Source organism: Antennarius striatus, chromosome 12, assembly GCF_040054535.1.
Source record: "Antennarius striatus isolate MH-2024 chromosome 12, ASM4005453v1, whole genome shotgun sequence".
In the NCBI taxonomy this organism is placed as follows: Eukaryota; Metazoa; Chordata; class Actinopteri; order Lophiiformes; family Antennariidae; genus Antennarius; species Antennarius striatus.
The window spans coordinates 18,997,229-19,020,000 of NC_090787.1; the positions used below are offsets into that span (position 1 = coordinate 18,997,229).

Sequence of the window (22,772 nt, forward strand, 5' to 3'; positions counted from 1 at the left end):
ATGCAGATTAAAATGCCGACACCTATGATAGAAAAAACTACAGCTGCCAGGACAACTTACCCCATGAAAACAACAGAAACTGCCACACAGCTAACTACAGTCAGCACAACAGCTTCCCCAACCACCGTTAAGATTATTAGAAAGGCCACAACACCTAGTCCAAACATTATTGATCATATGACGCTATATCCATATAGTAGAATTAGTCCAACTACTACGACTGTAAAAATAACATCAGCCCCCGTTTAATACAAAAATCACAACAATACCTTTTGATAATATTGAGTGTGTAAAATGTTTGGAACACTTTGTTGTACGTTTATCTCAGATTACAATTTATCACAGAAATCTCTCTGTTGCCATGAGAAAACCTGAAGCTTTAAAGTTTGAAATGAATGACAATGCTGGTAGGGGTGGAAGCATTAAGTTGGATGGGCTAGAGGAAATTCTTGGAAAATGGGGAGCAGTTTTGGCTAAATCTGGAATAATTATACTGATAATACTGATACTATTCTCTTTATTGACATGTTGCATCATACCTATCCTGAGGGAATGGTGTGTGAGAACAATGGATGAAAGGACGAACCTCATTAAGGACACACAGGACGCATAAATGCTAAGTATGCTACCGGCTGATGCACTGGTGCGCAGAATTCTTCTGGCGCAGAGGAGGGAGAACATGCCAGATGTGTTCACAATCTCCAACTATGAGGAAGAGCTGTTATAAGGAATGATGGACAATGGCTGATATGGATATACATTACAACTACATATGGATATATCACCAGGATATCACTATGACATTATTCTTACTATTCTGTGTAACCATTGTTTAATCATCAATTTTATCAGTTAGATCATTCTGTTTATTCTATATTCAATGTTGTGTTCTATAAAGGAAGAGGTAATCTAATTCATACCATTCAGAATTATTAGAATGACTTCTGTGTTCCAGTAAATGATTTCAGTGTGTGTTTATTAGTGTGTATTTGGTCAGTCTGTTAGGATGTATTGTTTAAGGTCGCCCAACGGGAAGGGGGCCAGGGGGGGCTTTTCCTGGTTAAAAAACAGCCGCCAGGTTTTTCACCCTCATCAGGGAAGTATTAACAGATTACCAGTTATGTTAGTATATTCATGTTAAGTTCATATATCAGTAAATGGAATGTTTTTGTCGCTTATCACTATGTTTAGAGTTCACACAACCATATATTTAACCCTAAACTTACAGCGCCACCAATCCTAGTCACACACATACAGACATATAGGCTGATTCACCATACATTATTTCGACGTGTAGTTTATGATAATCTCATAAAGAGGAGGGATTATGTGGAAGCGAAATAATGCATGTGTGGGTCACATTTCAAATCAGAGAAAACACATTTTCAAGTTTGGCAGCGAATAACCAGATTGTCCGAAAAACAGGAAGACAGGAAGCGGGTCAACCTGACATGGGATGGTTACTTAGGTTTGGACAGTTGCCGGGAACAATTGGTTTCCTGTTTTCTCATGAATAGGACACGTACAAAGCTCACGCACACACAAATGGACAACTGTGACTATAAAAGGGTCAGGAGACATGCATCCAGGGGCTGTTCCCGATTGATCTGTACTGATGATCTGCGTATCAATAAAAGAATTCCCGTTTTGGCTGTAACATCATCCTCGTTGTACTTTGGTTTTATTTTGGTATTTTGCTGGACAAAACACTCTCACCACAGTCCCTTTGATGAGGGCTGTCCTGTCCCTGTATGACCGAAGCCAGAGCTCGGTTCACATTACCGGCAGCAAGTCAGACCTGTTCCAGGTACTCGTTGGACTCTGGCAGGGCTGCCCTCTATCACTGTTCATAATTGTTTATGGACAGAATTTATAACCGCAGCCAGGATCCTGAGGGAGTCCGGTTAGGGGACCAAAGGATTTCATCTCCGCTTTTTGCAGACTTTGCCCTGTTGGCCTCATCGAACCTGGACCTTCAGTGTGCACTGGGACAGTTTGCAGCTGAGTGTGACGCGAATCCATCTAAACTTACAGGCCGAACAAGGAGAGCACTGATCAGAGACGCAGCCAAGAGGCCCATGGTGACTCTCGACGAACTGCAGAGATCCACAGCTCAGGTGGGGGAATCTGTCCACAGGACAACTATTAGTCGTGCACTATACAAATCTGGCCTTTATGGAAGGGTGGCAAGAAGAAATCCTTTTTTAAAAGAAAACCATAAGAAGTCTCGTTTGCAGTTTGCCAGAAGCCATATGGGAAACACAGCAAACGTGGAAGAAGGTGCTCTGGTCAGATGAGACCAAAACTGAACTTTTTGGCCTAAATGCAAAATGCTATGTGTGGCGGGAAACAAACAATGCACATCACTCAACACACTATCCCCACTGTCAAACATGGTGGTGGCAGGATCATGCACTGGGGGTGCTTCTCCTCAGCGGGGACAGGGAAGATGTTCAGAGTTGATGGGAAGATGGATGGAGCAAAATACAGGGTAATCTTGGAAGAAAACCTGTTGGAGTCTGCAAAAGACATAAGACTGGGGCAGAGGTTCACGTTCCAGCAGGACAACAACCCTAAACATAAAGCTAGGGCTACAATGGAATGGTTTAAAACAAAACATTCATGTGTTGGAATGGCCCAGTCAAAGTCCTGACCTAAATCCAATCGAGAATATGTGGCAAGATCTGAAAACTGCCGTTCACAAACGCTCTCCATCTAATCTGACTGAGCTTGAGCTGTTTTGCAAGGAAGAATGGGCACAAATTTCAGTCTCTCGATGTGCTGGTAGGGACATACCCCAAAAGACTTGCAGCTGTAATTGCAGCAAAAGGCGGTTCCACAAAGTGTTGACTCAGGGGGCTGCATACGTTTGCAAACGGTACTTTTCAGTTTTTTGTTTGTAACATATTTTTAAAATCATGTATAATTTCTTTCTACTTCACAGTTGTGTGCCACTTTGTGTTGTCTTTCACATAAAATTCCAATAAAATATATTTCTGTTTGTGGTCGTAATGCCCTGACAAACTGTCAGGGCGATTGTCTAACTGTGGCAGCATGCGTTTGAGCCAGTCAAACTTGCCTGTGACTATTGGAGTTGTTTCTGAGCCTTGTTTAGAACTGGTAGTGTTTTGTGTTCCATTTGAATATTTTAGTTAGTGAAGTTTGGGATGTTTGTGTATTATAGTGAGTCCTCTGTTTGTTGCAACCTTTGTTATCTTTGAACCGACCGCGCCCATTTGGCCTCGATCCTTAGTTCAACCTTTGTATCTTATAGCTGGTTCTGTTTGTTGCATTTTTTTTTCTTTGAACAGCGCCCATTGACCTTAGTTTGTTAAATGAAATACCTTAGTTAAACCCCTTTACAGTAGAGCGAGAATCCAAATGTTTTGTGTTCCCCCTTTTAAAATCTGAGTTATTTCCTCAGTCCTCTAGCTGGGTCGTAACACTCAGCATCTTCGTCTCTGCTACCTCCAGCTCTGTCGTCAGTGACACTGTCAACATCACTGGTCTCACCCGTTTTGTACACCTTTCCTTTAATTTTAGCTGGAATTATTTTATCACACATCACACCTTTCTCCACCCGTTCCTTCCTGCCTGTACACGCTTATTCACCTCTTTTCCACACTCCATTACTCTGGACTGTTAACCCAATGTACTTAAAATCCTCCTTCTTGATCTCTTCTCCCTGTAACCTCACTCTTCCACCTGGGTTCCTCATTCACACACATGTACTCTTGTTGCGGCTAACCTGTATTCCTCTCCTTTCCAGGACAAACCTCTACCTCTCTAGCTTCTCCACCTGTTCCCTGCTCTCACTGCAGATCACAATGTCATCTGCTAACATCATAGTCCATGGAGATTCCTGTCTAACCTCGTTCATCAGCTTGTCCACCATAGCGAACAAGGGCCTCAGAGCTGATGCAGTCCCACCTCCACCTTGAACTCCTCTGTCACACCTATAGCCCACCTCACCACTGTCTTACAGTACTCATACATGTTCTGCACCACTTGTTAACAGAAGGATGTTTAAAAATAACCAGACAAAATAGCAGAACAAATGAATTTATTAAATAAAAAATTACCATCAATCATGTTTACGCCATACAAAACATCACATGATCATTTTTGTAAAGGAATGATGTGCTGGAGAAGACGAGCCGCTCACTGGTGGAGCTGGGACTCCCGGAGCACCGAGACCACAGAAGAGACCCTGGTGGGTCTGAACATGGTTGGACTGCAGCCCATCAATCAGCTGACATCTCAGTAAACAAGTCGTCTTCACATTGATTCCAACAGGCCTCTGCTGAAGCACTAGTGAATGGAGGCACTCTTCATCGGTCTGGTGTACAGGGAAACAGCGGCAAACATACGAGACTAAATGATCAAGTGCTGGCAGACAAACAGCTTCAATTCACAAAATCAAAAGACCCAAACCCACAGAACATCACGGGGAAAAAAAGATAAAAACCAAGTATCAACTGATAAGACTAACAGAATGGACTGACACACATTCCTGTTTTGACCAGTTCATTTCTTCTAAATGCAAAACCTCATCTACTTATGATGATGATGATGAGATAGGACCTGGAGTTGTGAGGAGGGTTATGTTGTGGGTACTGGACTCATTCTCTTTCTGAACAGAGTGGGACAAGACACCCCAGAAACCTGGACGAGGAGGAAAAAAATGTATGCAGTGGGGCGGGGTCATCAGCTGTTTGCAGCTCATAACGTAATCATGGCCTCAGTCTGGGCAAAGTTTGGTGGAGGAAGAGAAGGTGGAGCTTCCTGGAGGACTTTTCGTTTGTTCCTCAGCACCACTCTGCCTATTAGTCTCTACAGCAAGGTTGGGGAATCCACTTAGAAACCCATGCCTCCTCCCATGCCTCCCATACCACCCATGCCCCCCATGCCACCTCCTGGCATATCCTTGTCCTCCTTGGGTATCTCTGTAACGACGGCCTCGGCAGTTGACAGCAGAGACGCAACTCCAGCAGCGTCCAACAAGGCTGTCCTCACCACCTGCAGGAGGAACAGACGTGTTACAGCCACGTTTACTTGAGTAAACGTCAGAAACGCCCACCCGTGGAAAACACGTCTAAACCACACCTTCACAATCACATTTGCATGTCTAGTGTTGATTTTTTCCCCCCAATACAGTGATACCTCTGTACTCGACCGCCTCTATACTCGACCAAATCGGTGCTCGACCAAAAAATTCGAGTAGAAAATGTATCGGACCCCGAACAGATTTTCGGTACTCGACTAGCCGAGTTGACCCGAACGCGCTCCTCGGCCAGCGGGTAAGCGTCAGTTCGACTCAGACCGCCAGCGGAGTAACACGTACGCAAATTACGTACGCAAATTATAGCAAAATATGAAAGTGGTGTACGAGTGTCCGACCTCGCGTCGCAGTACGAAATGGCAAAGTCAACCATTTCCACTATCTTGAAGCAGAAGCAACTGACAATGGACAGGTTCCTTCTTAAAGAAAAGAGGAAGGCTACTGCCCAGCCAGATTCACCTCCACGGAAGAGAGAGAGAAGGGAGAAAACCCCTGGAGGCGCGTTACCTAGCGTCATCATGGAAGGGGATTCCCCTTCCATGATGACGCTAGTGCCATCAACCACTCTCCGAAACGGAAGTAAATTATACAAAATGGTTTATAATGCTTTATCTTTATCATGTACTGCTTGTGCACATTTACGTATTCATTGTTGTTTAGATACACGTTCTAATATTTTAAGTATTTTTCTAAATGGTAAGAACGGATTAAAATACTTTCCATTATTTCTTATGGGAAAATTGGTTTCGGTGGTCGAACAAATCGGTGCTCAACCACCACCTCAGAACGGATTATGGTCGAGTACAGAGGTATTACTGTAATTTAAGGGGTTTGGGACTTTTTTTTAACAAGGATACACGGATTTCAGTTTTTTAAATGGGGAAAATTTGTTTGACTTGCGAGTCACTAAACTCGAGGTCCTACTCTACAGTGTGAACATCCTCAGTCAGCCTTTTCTTAACTAGGTGGCAGTTTCAACCTGAGATGTCACATTTGTGCTGTAGTAAACAGGAAGCTCTTGACTATAATATTTTTAACTTTGTATTTAAACAAAATATGAATGAAACAAGTCTGAAGACAAACTTCCTGGTCGATGTCCAACTAGTTGATGAACCATGAACCTGTACCTTGGTGGGGTCGATGATGCCCTTCTCCACCATGTTGACATACTCTCCCAGCATGGCATCGTAGCCGAGCTCAGGGCCCCCCTGCAAGATCTTCTCCACAACGAGAGAGCCCTCCACTCCTGCATTCTTAGCTATGGTCATAGCAGGGATACGCAGAGCCCGTCGGATGATGTCCAAGCCTGTTTGGAACACAGAAGAGAGCCAATCACATCTGATCATAAAGTTTAAACGAGATACTCTCCACAACAGCCGATTCTCAGCTTTGAGTGACGTGTGGTGAGGTTCACGGAGGTGAGGCACCGACGTAAGTCAGTTCTATGAGCCAAAGTGGCGTATTTGCCACTCTGTCTGGCAAAATACGCCATATTAAAAAACCTGACATTAAAAACTGGTTAAATTCATTACAAGTGGACCCCTTCAGTTCAAACAGGGCAGATGACCTGATTGTTGTTTATTAATCAAATCATGTTTCGATCAATTGGTAGTCCAGTCGGAGGTGAGGTGCAGCCATTTGCTGCTGCTGTGTGTCCTAAACAATTTTTTAACCAGTGTTTAATGTTAGGTTAATTTACTAGCAAATGCGACGCCGTTTTACTCAGAACTGACTTTAACGTGGGTGTCTCACCGCTGTGAATCTCACAACAAATCGCTGCCAGACAGAATACACAAGCCTAAAGTGCGCCCCTCCACCCCCCCACAGGTATTAACTACATTTGCAAATCAATGCAGCACACCAGACACCTTTGTCTAGCAGTGACTCGGCTTTTGAAATTTCAGAAAAGGCTGGAAGTTCAGTTTTGAGGGTCTTTCATTCGCCTTTATGCCAGTGTCTGTGTGTTTCCAGACTATTAGAATGGACCGTCACTAGATTACAGAAATGACACTCGACAATTGCATTTTTTAGACCAATTAAGTTAAAGTGTGTTATTTCTGCTACCACAGTGGTTGGGAAATGCTGAGATCAGTCAGTCAGTCAAACTTCATTAATAGAATTGTTGAAAATTCCCTTTGTTTTGCTACGTTACCGTAGCCAGGCATTGGTGCCCTCCGCAGGCTACTCTGCAGTCAGACAGCAAGTCAGTGAGAGCCAGCACTTCGGCAACGCCCCATGACTACCGTTGTTAGGGGGCGTAGTCCAGCCAGACTACCTTCTGAGGGTGCCCCTTGGTGGCGTAAAGCGGCATGACTGCCGGCCAAATCACCAGCTTTTTTTCAGCGATCTTGCTTTTAACCAATATCAATATAAATGCATATATAAGGCGCATCGGATTATAAGGTGAAAATTATATTCAGGTGTGCCTAATAGTGTGGAAAATACTGTTCATCCGCCCACCTTCTCTACGGTCTTACTCTTTCCTGGTAGCTCTATCCTCGTCACCCTTTTATAGATACTCAAAATCTGTACAAATGTGATGTACAGATCTCATTCAGTCATCACATTAGTATATTTTCCTGAAAGTCATCCTGTATTAGTGACTGGTTGATGCTGCTCATGCCGTTTCCCTCTCCCTGTCTCACAGCTCTTTGTCACCTGAAGACACGAGGGTTCAAGCTTCTCTGTGATGTTTTGAGTGAAGCTTTATGACATGGTCTACTAACCAATCTTCTGGTCAGAATTGGCCGTCTTGAGGTTATCAAGGGAGGGGATGCAGCGCAGCAAGGCGCACCCTCCACCTGGAACAATCCCTTCCTCCACAGCTGCTCGGGTAGCATTCAGAGCGTCCGTCACACGGTCTTTCTTCTCATTCACCTCTACATCACTTGTCCCTCCGACCTGAAAAGGTGAAAATGCCTCGTTGTTGTGCAGAAGCGAAATGTGAAGTGGCGAGGCGTCAGCAGGCCTGTGGGGAAAGTACCTTAAGCACAGCCACACCATCAGACAGCTTGGCCAGTCTCTCATTGAGCTTCTCCTTCTCATAGTCGCTGGTGGTGCTCTCCAGCTGCTCCACGATCTCTGCTGCTCGCTTCTCCACTTCAGCTGGACTGCCTCCTCCCTTCAGGAGCAAGGTGTCGTCTTTGGTGATCTGCACCTCCCCAACCTTACCAAAGTCGTGAGCCTGGATATCTTCCAGAGCCAGGCCCAGAGACTCATCTCCAAACACCTGCAGATGAAAACACCTTTATTGTGCGCTTACATGTTCTGGGTTACATTCATTGAAAATTAGTCATACCATCTCTGAACACAGAAATTCTCAGTTCATTCAATAAACGGACTTACAGTGCCCCCAGTAGCAATGGCCATGTCCCTCAGCTGATTCTTCCTGTTGTCTCCAAAGCCTGGGGCTTTAACAGCTACAACTTGGAGCCCAACTTTGAGCCTAAAAATATCAGTGATAGCTTTTAGTTCCACTTCAACATTGGTCACCATCATGTGGGCGTCGTGCTCAGGGCATGACGTACCTGTTGAGAACCAAGGTGCTGAGAGCCTCTCCATCCACATCTTCAGCCACAATGACCAGAGGTTTGCGGTGCTGGTTGGCGATTTCCAGAGCTGGCACAATGCTCTGGACACTGGAGATTTTCTTCTCACTGAGCAGCAGGTAGGCGTCTTGGAACTCACACTTCTGTCCTGGAGACATGTCATAGATTTAGCAAAAGAGCTTCTGTCATCTAGTCTCTAGATGACAGCTGAATGACCTCAGTCCAATGATTGCAGCGCTGCGATAAGATCACATGGTGTTTTTAAAGCGTTGTAAACTAAAAAGCCGGTGACATAGATCGCTGTAGTCATTGTATGCGACAGTGTAGATGTGTGTTTACAGTCAGTGACACAATACATGATGAGCGTGCAGCCTGTCAGTAGCAGTCAGATGCTGACTAGAGCTAGCAGTTAGCTGCGAACAGAGATCGGAAAAAGAAATTAGAAGAGGACAGAATGCTTGGAGACGGAAACAAGATCACCGAACGCTTAGTGGGATGTGGAGCTGTTTTATGTTGAGGAATGAGATTTTATCATTATTAGATTGCCCGGTCCTATTCTAGAGTGATGAATCGCCATTGATGAGTGGTAAGACAAACTAAACGAATATTTACAGCTTTAATTTAGTTTATTCCTATATTGTAAACATTATAAACCCATTTTGTATGCATATAAAGTCTTTTATTTATGTAGGTTTTTATAAATATATTTATATACGTTTATATAATTAACCTACATAATTAAATTTATATACAGAGGCTGGGCTTGCACTAGGAGCTAGTATGACTAAGCCACTATAGCTCAGTGTAAAAGAATTGAGCAAGCCACAAAAACCCACGCCCTGTGTCCAAGACAGTGGCACACTGGGGGACGACCAACGCTTGTCGCGGAGGGGTCCGGGGGGCCTCCCCCGGGAAATTTTTTAGAAAATGGGGTTGTTTTCCTGCATTCTGAGGGCAAAATCTTCTGTTCAGTTTACCTACAAAAATACACTAAAGTCAACAATTCAAGCTGAACCATCTTCATTTCTGTCCTACTTTATGCAGGTATGGATGAGAGATTCAACAATTGAAAACTTGCATTTACTATGTGAAGATACAGTCATACAAAATATTACTCAATGTTTACTTGTAAGTTTTACTTAGACTAGAAGACATTTTAACTTTGACCACCATCACCACCATTGGTATGCCATAGTTTATTTTATTTTTTTTAATCCAATAACAGGATTTTTCATTTCAATTTAAAAAGGCATATAAAATATCAAGCGACGTGAATAAACATTTACATGCATCGCTGGTTATTCCTGCCGGTCATAGGGAACAAAAGTCTAAGACTACAAATAAGTATTGATAATATCTTTCATTTACCTTCTGATCGGTCTGTCACCACTCCTCCCCCCTCTCAGCATTCTCAGCGACGCTCGCTAGCGGAAATAGCCTAACAGAAATAGCGAGGGCCGCTAGCGAGGGAAAAAGTTTTAAGTTTTAGCCTTTTTTCCGTAAAAATAAGAACGCCACTGTAGCTACACAGTCTGAAAACCTTGTAGCCAATCTGGAATTTACTTCGCCAATGGCGAAGTGGCGAATGGCTAGCGCAAGCCCAAGAAGGTCAGGGTTGAAATGATAAGTGAAGAGAAGCTATGTGAATTCATCATTCGTCAAGTACAAATGAACAATAATGTGAAAAATAAAATCTTCAAATGCCATTTTCATGCGTCTGTATACAGATATGATGAGAGTGGACCCTCTACTCAGACCGGGCATGGAAGGAGGATCGGACCAGATCCAGATCGCCATTGGCTCAGCCACACCATCACATGGACCCCTGGACAGCTGGAGGTTACCCTGACACTGACGCTGGATAAAGTTTGATTACATCAATTGTTTCTCAGTGTTATATTTGCACTATTTAGGATGCAAAGCTTTGTTATTTTAAAATTTGTTTTGATGAGTTGCAACTGAAGTTTGTGTTTGTTTAGAGTTTCAGCTAAAAGCGTATTTGAAAATACATGTTTTTATCGTAAATATTTGTACTGTATATGGTATTACTTCAGTTCAATTTTACATTTGCATATTCATGTTAGCAACCTATATTTGTTTTTTCAGGTTCCAAAGCAGTTCAGTGAGCGTGTTTATGGTTTGGATTGCAATAAATACAATTTTATTTTCAATTCAAATTTGACTGTGTACAGTATATTTTGGCTCAATATGTCAGTGAAGTAGGTTATAGTGAAATAATAACTACTTCTTCATATAGATGAAGTTTTACTGAAGAAAAAGATACCATACAGGGATATGTTAAACATTTTTATGTGGTACATGGAGACAAAAACAAAGGTACCAAAAATACCTAAGGACTAAAGTGGAGGCAGACCTTGATGCGCTGGTGGCATTAGCATGCTTACCTTTGGCGGTGTTGATGAAGTAAGGAGAGATGTAGCCCCGGTCAAACTTCATGCCTTCAATGATCTCCAGCTCATCATGCAGAGTCTTCCCATCCTGAAATGTAAAGAACGTTGACACGGCTGCAGAGCTTATCTGCACTCACACATCTACACGCCATCATGTGAAACCAACCTTGACAGTAATGACCCCCTTGCGGCCAACTTTCTTCATGGCATTCGATATGATGTTCCCGATCTCTACATCACCATTGGCTGAGATTGTTGCAACCTTGAAGACAACATCACAGCATTTCAGTGCAATGTTCCTTTCTACTCAGGTGCAGACGAACTACTACATTCTTTAAAGAAGCCCCATTTTAAAATGAGTAAAAATGAAATTATTAATATTGAGTATTTTTACCTGTGCGATCTCCTCGGGGGTTGTGACTGGTTTGGATAGCTTCTTCAGCTCAGTGATGATGGTCTCTACAGCCATCATGACTCCACGACGGATCTCCACAGGATTAGCACCTTTGCTTATGGTATCAAAGCCCTCCTTGGCTATTGCCCGGGCCAGCACTGTGGCAGTCGTGGTGCCATCACCAGCCTCCTCGTTAGTGTTGTTGGCCACATCCTGGACCAGCTTGGCACCAATGTTCTTGTACTTATCTTTCAGGTCAATGCTCTTGGCTACTGTCACGCCGTCCTTGGTGACCTTAGGGCTGCCCCAGCTCTGCTCAATGATGACAGTGCGACCCTGGAAGGCAATGACTGGTGAGATCCATGAAGTAACACGAAACCTCAGAGCGAGTTGATGGCAAACTGGTGTTACCTTTGGGCCCATTGTGACGGCCACAGCATCAGCCAGTAGATCCACGCCTTGCAGCATGAGGGCGCGAGCGTCAGCTCCAAACTTGACATCCTTAGCATAGGCTCGGGTGAGGTGAGGGGCCAGCGCCCTGCACACAGGCCTCACGCGACTCATGACTGTTGGCAGACGGAACATCTCTACGGGAGGACAAAGGGGGAGACTCGTGAACATGTCAGGAGGACGCTGTCCAATCACAGCTGGGTAGAAGGTGTCCATGCAGCTCAAGTCTGCCAACACCCAACACGTACCATGACATGAGTAGGGTCGGAAAGTTCGGACATGCCACAGGTTCAAACGTGCCCTAGTGGTCACCAGTAGTACGACACATCAGTGAATAATCAGATTACAGTACATGATATGAATATTTTCCACATTAACCGTGTCAAAGAGGACTACCGTATTTCCCGCAGTACAAGTCACACCTAAAAGCGCCTTATAAAACCGGCAGTGTGCCTTATGACCCTGTGGGCCTTATTCGTGAAAAAAGTTTGGAAATAGGCCATTCATTCAAGGTGCACCTCATAGTCCAGTGCGCCTTATAGTGAGGAAAATACTGCAACTACGCAATTAAAGATTAACCCTATAAACTTAAAATTACATAAGCCGTTTTCACACTTCACTAAATCTATCCAAAAATATGAGGTGGTTAATTTTGAAAAACTTTTTATATTACAAAACGACATATCCAAGTTGCATTCAATTGCAGTCAAAAATTAGTTTAAGTAACAATCTGTTGTGCGGAACCTATTTAGTAATGGTAGTAACTTTATCGATCCCTTAAGGAGGTTCTGTCAGGGAAACTGACAAGATTAGGATATAATATAGGAGATCAAATGAGATAAGGATATAGGAGATAAAATCTTAGTTGATAAAATGTCAAGAAATGGGAAAATGAATATCACCCAGACCCAAAATGTCTATTTCAATTATTGTCAGTTTATTTATTCTGGAGGTTTCATTGAGACCAAATCTATCATTGCAGGGAGTCCTGGTCAAGGCAGACACCAGGCCAATCCGTGCAGCTCATACTGACATGGATTCAAACGAATGAAAATAGAACCAAGTTCTGATGTCACCTAAGGGTTTTCGTTTTCAGACGCTGGAAACAGGAATGAATGATATTGTCCGTTAGTTTGTCCTTAATGATGTAATGCTGACTGGAACTGCTCTGACTAACACAGATGCGCAAACACCGATCTGCAATTCTAGAGTTCTATTCATTCAAATTAATTTTGATGGTGACATTATAGAGTGTCTGAAACACTTCCCAGCAGCACCACGTGTTTCCGTAGGTCGTGCGTCACAAGGTCAAAAGGAACCGATGTACAGCATATCACAGATCCGCCAAATGAATGACGGTCCCCGGCCAGCAGCTCTGTGACCCGCACGGCTCGGTAGCAGGACGGCGAACACGGACGGCTGACAGGACTCAGAATAAGGCACGAGGTTACGTCAATAGTCCCAGATCTCACCACGAGTGTGACTTTAATAATCCCAGATCTCACCACGAGTGTGACTTCAATAATCCCAGATCTCACCACGAGTGTGACTTCAATAATTCCAGATCTCACCGGACAGTCAGAAGAAACGTGACTGGTTCCAGCTGACCGGCCGTTACCTGTACCGGAACGGCTGCCCCGTTAGCACTCACGTCTTTGCATTAATGAATAGCGACTAGCGTTAGCACTGAGTTCTGACGCCTAGCATCTTAGCTACGAATATAACGCTGCGTGCCGCGTCTCGGATAATAAGCGGACCGTGAACACAGAGCTGCTCAGTCCGTCCTATTTACCGGACAGACGTACCTGAAAGCTCAGAATCCAGCGGCAGCGAGGGGTAACTCGACAGGTGATGGTTCTGTAAGACTGGCTCCTAGACGGCAGTGCGCTGCCAATAAGTTACTGGTCGGGGCACATGGCCCTTCACATCCGGGTAACCGACCGGCGCGCCCCGGACTCTGAATAGTAACCCATATCTAAAATAAATGTCTTACCCTGTTGGTTTGGCTACAAAACAAAAGGCACACATTTCATATTATAAAAATAAAATTATGGAATACGGCGTGACGTATATTTTCTGTAGAAATTTTAAAGATATTTATTTAAAATATACGTAAATGCTCGTTCCCGGGCACAGATTTCTAGAACGTTCTTGTGTGTCATTGGTAGAGAAACAGAGAGGTCAAAGTTGACATTGTGCAACATTGCTTCTGTTGGAATGTCTGGAATACAGAAAAATAATGCCGAAAACAGTCTGAAATCCTTCAGCGTTCTTTATCACTTGAACGTGCCTTTTCTTCAGCCCTGTTAGTGGTAGTACAACGTTATTTTGGGGCAATTAAATAAGCTTCAAGTCGAGGCAGGTACTGCGCATGCGTCGGATCTTTCTGGACATTTCCTCACGTGGAGATTTTCTCTTCTAGTGTCACATTCACGCTCACGAAGGAACCGGGGTGCATTTCCACGCTGCCTGCCAGAGCTTGCTAATCGACCCCGAAATGGTAAGCAATGTCCGAACCCGGTACCGATCACCGAGCCGGTCTGTAGATTCAATAAGCCGGTCACCTGTCGGTACCAGCGAATGTGATGCGAGCTACATGTGAACGTGGATCAGTGAGGTCAACCGACGGGAGGAAGGGCCACGAGGGAACCGACTGGAGACGGTCCGGTCCGTCTGATGGGAGACAGACGGTCGTTAAAGCCAAAGCTAGTCAGTTCTAGATACGTGTTTTGACCGGGTTGGTGGGTCTTATTCACCGTTATAGCGTGGACATGAATGTTCGTAGGGACACAGATGGCACACACAGGCCGTAAGATCATTTGTCTTCATGATGATCACATCGTTTGATTGTGATCAAACCCGAAGCCCTTCGCTTCCTGTTGATTTTCAGGTTCATACATGATTCCACGGGATGCAGGCCACGTGGCTGATCTATTAGAAATGCAAATTAGAACATGATTAAACAAAACTAGAACATAAGGTCATCACTACTTTGAAGTAACCTCTCCTGTACGGAGACGGTAATCCTGAGCAGACTGTGGTTTTGCAGGCATCGGTATTTTATGACAGATTTAGTAGGTGATGGAGTCTGGTTTGTGCCGGCTGTCATGACAAATGGGTTTCACAAGAAACCTTGTGGAAAAGTAGAAAAGCTCTCCTTGAACGTGTTGTGCTGGAAACATGGAGGACATTCCAGGGTGTTTTTGAGGGCCAGGATGCAGCTGTACAGTGTCAGACTGGATGAAGTGTGTTTGTCCTCCCCCAAAGGGTATCTTGGGTGACTCTGTTAAACGTTTGCGGTGAATAACTAACCAGGCTTTCTGCTGAGTTGGATCAGTGTCACCACCACCAGCCAGTGACCTTCACCCAAGGACACACTACCATCAGCCACCATCACACCTTTGGCTGCTGTCCTTCCCCATGTAGGAATTACATTTAACAGAGTTTAACATTTATTTTCTTGAATACGCGGGCTCTGTGTATTTATTTTTCTGATGCTGACTGTTATCCTAGTATCCCCCCCCCACAGCTGTTGAGTCACTCCTGTGTTTGAAGTCCGATATTTTTGTAAACCATTTTAACTCGACCCTGGTCTACAGATGTTATTTGGATGAATAAAACATCTGTGCTCTGACCTAAGCCTGACCTCTTGTGGTCAGACTAAGTCGTTACAGTAAATATTAAAGCTGTAGAATTCAAAATGTTGCTTTGTCTGCTAACTTCTCCTGGTCATCTCTCAGGCCTTCAGGAAGTTCCTCCCGTTGTTCGACCGTGTGCTGGTGGAGCGTTTGACTGCGGAGACAGTCACAAAGGGTGGAATCATGCTTCCAGAGAAGTCTCAAGGCAAGGTGCTCCAGGCCACGGTCATGGCGGTCGGACCTGGCTCTGTCAATCAGGTGATCACCATCTCTGGCCCACAATGTTCTCACATCACACAGACAGAGCTGCAATGAAAAACACATGTTTTACTGGTACAACTTGTTTCTTTCTAGAAAGGGGACTTACAACCAGTCAACGTGAAGGTTGGAGAGAAAGTACTCCTACCGGAGTATGGTGGAACTAAAGTTGTTCTGGATGACAAGGTACAGTCAGTGTTGACAGTTTTTGATTAATTTCTAATATACACATGTTTATTTTATTCCTAGTTTTTCTTGTTTCTCTGTGACATCAGGACTACTTCCTCTTCCGTGACGGAGACATCCTGGGAAAGTACATGGATTGAATCTTGATATGTTTGACACTGTAGTACATGTGAAGTCTCTGTTATCCATGGAATTTTTTTTTCATTTCATGCCTTTTTTCTATTCTATAACAATTGTAAATAATTGAAGTCACATTTTGTGAAAATAATAAAAGTGAACTGTTGATTTCTGTCTTTTTGCATCAAGTGTTTTTGTAAACAGCCGAAATTTGAAATAGTTGTTATCGATCAAATGTTCCAAGGAGAGCTTTCACTGATTCTTTCACTCTTTCTGTTCAGTGAATGCTAAATGAACTTTACAATCCCAGCCGTGGTCATCTTGTTACACAAACTTTCCTTCAGTGGTGATGACCACACCTTCAAACACCAGTGGAACAGCCACTGGCTGGGGTTCAGCTGGGGGTACTCCAGCTTGCCCAAGGATATTTTTGACATGGGCTGCAGGGCTAGCGATTGAACCAGCGACCATCTAACAGGCAAATGACCATGGAGCCACAGTCAGTAGTTCAGGAATGTGTTAAGCACTCTAATGGCAAGATTGGTTCCATATCTTACTGAAGGCTGCAGCCCTCTTCTGCGCTAAACTAGTGTTTTGGATTTTTTGTGTTTTTTACTTTTTTATACAATAGAACTAGGTTAGTGTAGTCTAGGGAGGAGTTAATGTCCGTGAGGGTCAAGTGAGATCCAGAAACACACTACCTTATCCCCGCTCAACTCCGACGGAGATAACACGGCTGTTGAGCGGGTGACATTGAAAGGGCTAGTAGTAGTTGTAGAAACTTTATTGATCCCTTGAGGAAGTTAGTCAGGGAAATTGACAACTAGGATAACAGCTAGAGCACGTGTGTCAAACTCAAGGCGGGGGGCTAAATGTGGCTCGCCACAGCCTTTCATGAAGTCCACGAGAGCATAACAAGGTTAGAGTGTCTAAAAATAAATAGGTCAAAATTTTGTTTTGACCAGAAACTACATTTCCCACAATGCAGTGATTAAGCCCATTTTACTCTGACAAAAACTTTTTGAACAAAGTTAATGTCCTGACTTGTGTTTTGTTATTTTCTTTCATTGGATAGTTTAGTCTTTCATTGGTGGGTTTCATAACCTGAAAAAAGGATTTATGTTAAAACAAACATTTTTTCTGTTCAAATGTAGTGTTTGCAACTTGAATAAGTAAGAAATTCAGGGTAATTTAACATTAAGGAGTAGTTACATTTATTTTACACTACATTGAGTTGTCTGTGTAGGTTCTCAGTCATCCAGGTAATCGTTATCCAAAAGCTGTTTGAGTCAATCCACTGGACGTCAAGAAAATTCTTGAAGACGTTTTGTCTCTCATCCAAGAGACCGATCTGAAGAAGTCTCAGGATGAGAGACAAACTTTTTCAAGAACTTTCTTAACATCCAGTGGATCGACTCAAACAACTTTTGGATAACTACATTGAGTTACATGCAGTTATGTTTATAAGTTACATCTGGCCCTTTGAGGACGGCCATGAAGCTGATGTGGCCCTTGGTGAAAATGAGTTTGACACACTTTACACGCCTCCGCTAGAGCGACTAGCCGGAGGCTTGTTAAGCCCTCCGTCCTCTCCGTCATCATGAGGAACGTTAACTTGCTGCCCAACAAGTTTGACAAACTGACGGTACTGTGCAGGACTGAACATTGCTACTGGAAAACCAGCTTGTACTTTTTCTGCAAGACGTGGCTGAATGGCAACGTGCTCGACGCTAAAGTCAGACTAACCAGCTTCTCCTCAATTGCGCTGGGACACAAACATCGCCGGTAAGAAGAAAGGAGTTGGACCGATCATTTATGCCAACAATAGATGGTGTCATCTGGGACATGTGATGGTGAAAACAACAACTGTCAGCAGCAGGCCCTACTACTGGGTTTTCACATGTCGTTGTCCTCACTGCCTATGTAACACCAAGGGTGGACACTGAGACAGCGCGTGAGACGATCAATCAATCATTAATCATCTTTTATTTGTAAAGCGCTTAACTCTTAGACCCCTGACCTATTTTGGGTGTTTTTTGGTATCTTTGAAATTTGTCTCTACACATTAAAAATGATTTAACATATCCATGCTTGGTATGTTTATCTTCAGCACAATGTCAGCTATATGAAGAGATAGTTATTATTTCCCTATAACTTACTATTTTGACATATTGGGGAAAAATGACACACAGTCAAATTTGAAAATGGAACAAATTGTATTTTATTGCACATAAAAACCAAAAACATGCTCATCAAACTGATTTTAAACTCCAAAAAGGTTGCCCTAGGCTTCTAACATAACTATATACAGTTTGTGTCACTTGTGCCACTCTTCAAAAAGCTTTTCAAAATAAGCGCAGTAATCCACGTGACAGACTTTCTTTGTTACAAGTGGTTAAAAGGGGCACAAGCATAGTGCAATAAGGGTTAATCACATCAACATACATTTCAAAGTGTTTAACAGACAGAAAAACCCAACAGAACCCTCCAGAGCAAGCACAAGAGACAGCGGCAGGGGGAAAAACTCTCAATTAAGGAAGAAACTCAGGGCAAGACCGAGACCCCGCTTTGACCATTTGAGTGGAAAAGAAAAACAATGAAGATAAGGACAGGGGCTTTCAATTACCTGTGATGGTGATGGCAGCGTAGAAAGACAGGCTCCCAACAGTAACAATTAAAGTAGCCTGTACAAACTCGATTTTGACCTCATGACATGACCTCATTGATATTCTGGTTGAAGACATGTTGATGAAAGGGCTGGAGTTACCTCCGTCTACTCTGTTAAACATTGAGAGAGCGTATCGAGCGCTACCGTCAAAACCTCCGGTTGACGCCCCTCCGAGATCAGTCGTTTTCAAGTTACAGAATGAAGGAGGATGTGATTAAACGGGCCTGGCAGAAGAAGGGGTTCGATTTCTAAGGCAATAAGATATACCTGGACAACGACTACTCGCCGGAGGTGAGGAGGAAGCAGAGGGAACACGGAGAAGTAAAAGCCATGTTGAAGGAGAGAAACATAAGATTTCAAACAAGCATTTCCAGCCAGAATGAGAGTGTTCTATAAGGAAGGAACTGTGATGTACAACTCGGCGGAAGAGGCTACGTCGGATAAGGCAGAGAGAGGGATACCGGTGACGGTCCTGAAGAAACAAAGTTCACTACTGGATCAAATCACTCGACTCACTTGGCAGAACAGCGGAAAACAAAGAGACCGGATTGATCCAGGCTCCAGTCAGGGATTCAGGGAGCGGCTCCAGGCTTACCGACGGCAGGACATTTGATAAGTATTGAACTTTTGCTGCGAAAGATCTACAAACAGTTAAAATATTTTTTCTACGACCCCTGAGCTGGGCCATAAACTGAGTATAAAAGACACTAAAGGCATCAATAGATGAAATTAAAGGTCGGGACGCCCCATGCTGGACACCATGGACCTACAGTATATATAAACTGTAGGGCTAAAGAGGGCCCTCTCCCTCAACAAGGAGGCAGAGACTTTCCCTCAACACTCTTATCCCATCTGAGTAAAAGGCCGTAAAAGAGGCCTTCCTTTTGGAAGTCAATATGGACATGAAGTTTAATTTTTTAGTTTGTGAGTTAATGGTTTATGTTTATGTTTTTATTATTGTTTATAGTAGCTCAAGGGGTGAAATATTATTTCTATATACAGAAATGAAGCAGAATAAAGTATATTTAAAGACACAAAATGTCAGTTAAGATAATTACCTATAATGTAAACGGACTGGGAAATCCGATTAAAAGATCCAAAATAATGTCAAAATTGAAAAAGGAGGACATAGAAGTAGCCTTCCTCCAGGAAACCCATCTCACAGAACCAGAACATGAAAAACTTAAGAGATGGAGATTTAACCAGTATTCATCTTCATATAAAAAGGGTTCAAAAAGAGGAGTAGCAATACTAATTTCCGCTAAATTAAATTTTGAATGCATATTTGAAAAAAAAAGATTTAGACGGGAGATTTGTACTGGTCAGAGGGGTTCTACAAGGTATTTTGGTTACTTTTTTAAATGTTTATGCGCCCCCAGGATCTGATTGGAAATTTTACAAATACATCTTTGATTTGATGAGCTTCGAAGCCCAAGGTATCCTCATCTGTGGAGGGGACTTTAATGTCAGACTTCACACGAAATTTGACACCTCAAAACCTTATCAATCTGAGGGCCCCAAAACTACTAAAAATATAAGAATAATGATGAGAGAGCTTGGACTCTCAGATACATGGAGAGATTTGAATCCAACTAAGAAAGATTACACTTTTTTTTCTCACCCTCATTCTGTTTATTCTAGACTTGATTATTTAATTACATTTCAAAGAGAATTGTTTAGGGTGAAAGATTGTAATATTGGAACCATGGACCTGTCAGATCACGCCCCAGTCTATATGGAGCTGATGTTGGGACCTGACAAGAAGAACACTATCTGGAGGTTAAATATGGGCATTTTAAATGAAATGAAGACGCAAATAAGAAGGGACATTACAGACTACTTCCCCGATAATGACAATGGGAAAGTCTCACCACTTATACTCTGGGATGCTTGTAAGGTGGTTCTTAGGGGGAAGATCATAGGTTACTCATCAAAATTGAAGAAACAGAGAAAAGAAAAATATGACCAACTTCAAAAAGACTTGCAGGAATTACAAACTCAACATAAGAGAACAATGGACAGGAAAGCCAAAAGGGAAATTGATAAAATAAAGAATGAAATTAATGAATTACTCTCGAATGACATTAAGAAAAAGATGATTTTTTTAAAACAAAGATATTATGAAGCAGGAGGAAAATCGACAAAGCTACTCGCATACAGATTAAAAAAGCAACAAGCAGAAAACACAATTTACAAAATAAAAGACCCCGCAACAGATTCTATATGTTGTAAACTAGAGGATATCCAACGGTTATTTGAATCTTATTATAAGAAGTTATACAGGCAACCCAGGCTGGATGAGACAAAGGTTAACAACTTCTTCGATCGGATAAGAATACTTACAGTTTCAGTTGAACAAAATAAATGCCTAAGAAATTCCAAAGGCAATCTCAAAGATAAAACCAAATAAGTCACCGGGACCAGATGGTATCAATAGATTTCTCATTTCCTTGTACCACTCTGAAGGGAATCCTAGTATTATGAAGGAAACATTTAACTATGTGCTTAAGACTGGCTTAATCTCCCCTTCTTGGAGTGAAGCTGTGATTTCCTTGATACCTAAAGAGGTTAAATGTTGTGCCCTTAAACAGGGAAACAATAGTGAGAGAACTGAGGAAAATCACACACAGCTCTGTCGTTCACTCAGACATTTTATTCTGTAGAAAAAACTCAGATCACATACTGTACATTCCAAAGTGCAACGTTTTGGCATACAGAAACACTAAAAGAAAAGAAGAAAAAACATTGCAATGGTCAGTGAATGTCACTTTCATAGAGTAAGTATGGGAAATAAATACAGAATCACTCAAATCTGAGGAAAAATTTTGAAATCACTCCATTTTGAGTAGAAAATAAGGACACACTCAGTCAATCTCCTTTCCACAATTGGGCACCTGCCTCAGATTAGATCTGCTCATTAGTCAGCAGTTAAAAACAATGCAGTTATCACACCTTGGAGGGCTGCTGGACCAAGTGGATTGGCGAGAATCATAGCTCCAACTCTTAAGACCAGAAAGGATTATCAAACTTCTTGAAGAAGCTAACTCTACATATATGGTTGCCAAAGATGTGGGTCTGTTCACAGTCAGCTGTATTGAAGATCTGGACCAATTACAAACAGAATGGGAAGGATGTTAAAGTAAATGGTAGACCAGGAAAGACATCTAAGCGTCAAGACAATCAGCTAAAGGCCATATACCTTGAAAACAGAAAATGCACAAGACAAACGAAGAAGAAATGGCAGGAAGCTAAAGGAAATGGGATTTTCATCCAGGAAAGATAAAAAGGAAACCATCATCAATCAATCAAGTTTTACTTATATATTGCTTAATCATGGCAACAGACATTTCAAAGTGCTTTAACAGACAGAAAACCCAACTGAACCCTCCAGAGCAAGCATAAGCGACAGTGGCAGGGAAAAACTCCCTCGATGAGGAAGAAACTCCGGGCAGGACCCAGACTCTTTTGGGCGGCCATCCGCCTTGACCGGTTGGGTGGAAAGAAATCAAAGGAAGATAAGGACAGGGAAAGAGAAAGAGAGACAGAGAGAGAGTGACAGATAGGCCAGATAGAGACAGTGTCAATATGGTTAAAGTTATGTTTCACTTTGCTAAAGTCAAGGCACATTTACAGCTGCATGGATGACTGTGATGACTCCGAGCCTGTGCTTCGGAACTAGGGGACCCCCTGCAACAATTGTTCAACCTCAGTCTGCGGCTGGGGAGGGTCCCGTCACTGTGGAAGACCTCCTGCATTGTCCCTGTACCCAAGAAAGGACGCCCTACTGAGCTCAACGACCACCGACCGGTTGCTCTTACCTCCCACATAATGAAGACCCTAGAGCGACTGGTCCTGGAGCTCATGCGTCCACTGGTGCAGGATGCTATGGACCCTCTCCAGTTTGCCTATCAGGCCAAGGTTGGGGTTGACGACGCTGTCTTGTACCTCCTCCACCGCATACTCTCCTACCTGGACGCCGGGGGCTGTGCCGTCAGAGTGCTCTTCTTCGACTTTTCGAGTGCCTTCAACACCATCCAGCC

The 22,772-nt window shown here is 43.1% G+C and overlaps 2 protein-coding genes across 2 annotated transcripts; one reads left to right on the forward strand and one right to left on the reverse strand.

Moving 5' to 3' along the window:
* Window positions 1–4,046: 4,046 nt before the first annotated feature.
* hspd1 (heat shock 60 protein 1) lies at window positions 4,047–13,825 on the reverse strand. Its single transcript, XM_068328674.1, has 11 exons — window positions 13,671–13,825; window positions 11,827–12,002; window positions 11,416–11,751; window positions 11,188–11,283; window positions 11,016–11,109; window positions 8,590–8,758; window positions 8,408–8,507; window positions 8,046–8,291; window positions 7,789–7,963; window positions 6,190–6,368; window positions 4,047–5,019 (listed from the first exon to the last, which is right to left on the reverse strand). The coding sequence occupies exons 2-11, from the start codon at window positions 11,998–12,000 to the stop codon at window positions 4,858–4,860; spliced, it is 1,731 nt and encodes a 576-aa protein (XP_068184775.1). The 5' UTR covers window positions 12,001–12,002; window positions 13,671–13,825; the 3' UTR covers window positions 4,047–4,857.
* Window positions 13,826–14,101: 276 nt separating this feature from the next.
* On the forward strand, window positions 14,102–16,240 carry hspe1 (heat shock 10 protein 1). The gene is made up of 4 exons (XM_068328676.1): window positions 14,102–14,365; window positions 15,606–15,761; window positions 15,858–15,947; window positions 16,037–16,240. Exons 1-4 carry the CDS (start codon window positions 14,363–14,365, stop codon window positions 16,085–16,087), a joined length of 300 nt encoding a protein of 99 aa, XP_068184777.1. The 5' UTR covers window positions 14,102–14,362; the 3' UTR covers window positions 16,088–16,240.
* Window positions 16,241–22,772: the final 6,532 nt, after the last annotated feature.

Coding starts and splice junctions, on each gene's coding strand:
- hspd1 (XM_068328674.1), bottom strand. CDS start 12,000: ATGTTCCGTCTGCCAACAGTCATGAGTCGCGTGAGGCCTGTGTGCAGG. Junction 8,508..8,589: donor AGCACCTTGGTTCTCAACAG/GTACGTCATGCC, acceptor TGATATTTTTAG/GCTCAAAGTTGGGCTCCAAG. Junction 8,292..8,407: donor CCATTGCTACTGGGGGCACT/GTAAGTCCGTTT, acceptor TTTCATCTGCAG/GTGTTTGGAGATGAGTCTCT.
- hspe1 (XM_068328676.1), top strand. Junction 15,762..15,857: donor GACCTGGCTCTGTCAATCAG/GTGATCACCATC, acceptor GTTTCTTTCTAG/AAAGGGGACTTACAACCAGT. Junction 15,948..16,036: donor AAGTTGTTCTGGATGACAAG/GTACAGTCAGTG, acceptor CTGTGACATCAG/GACTACTTCCTCTTCCGTGA.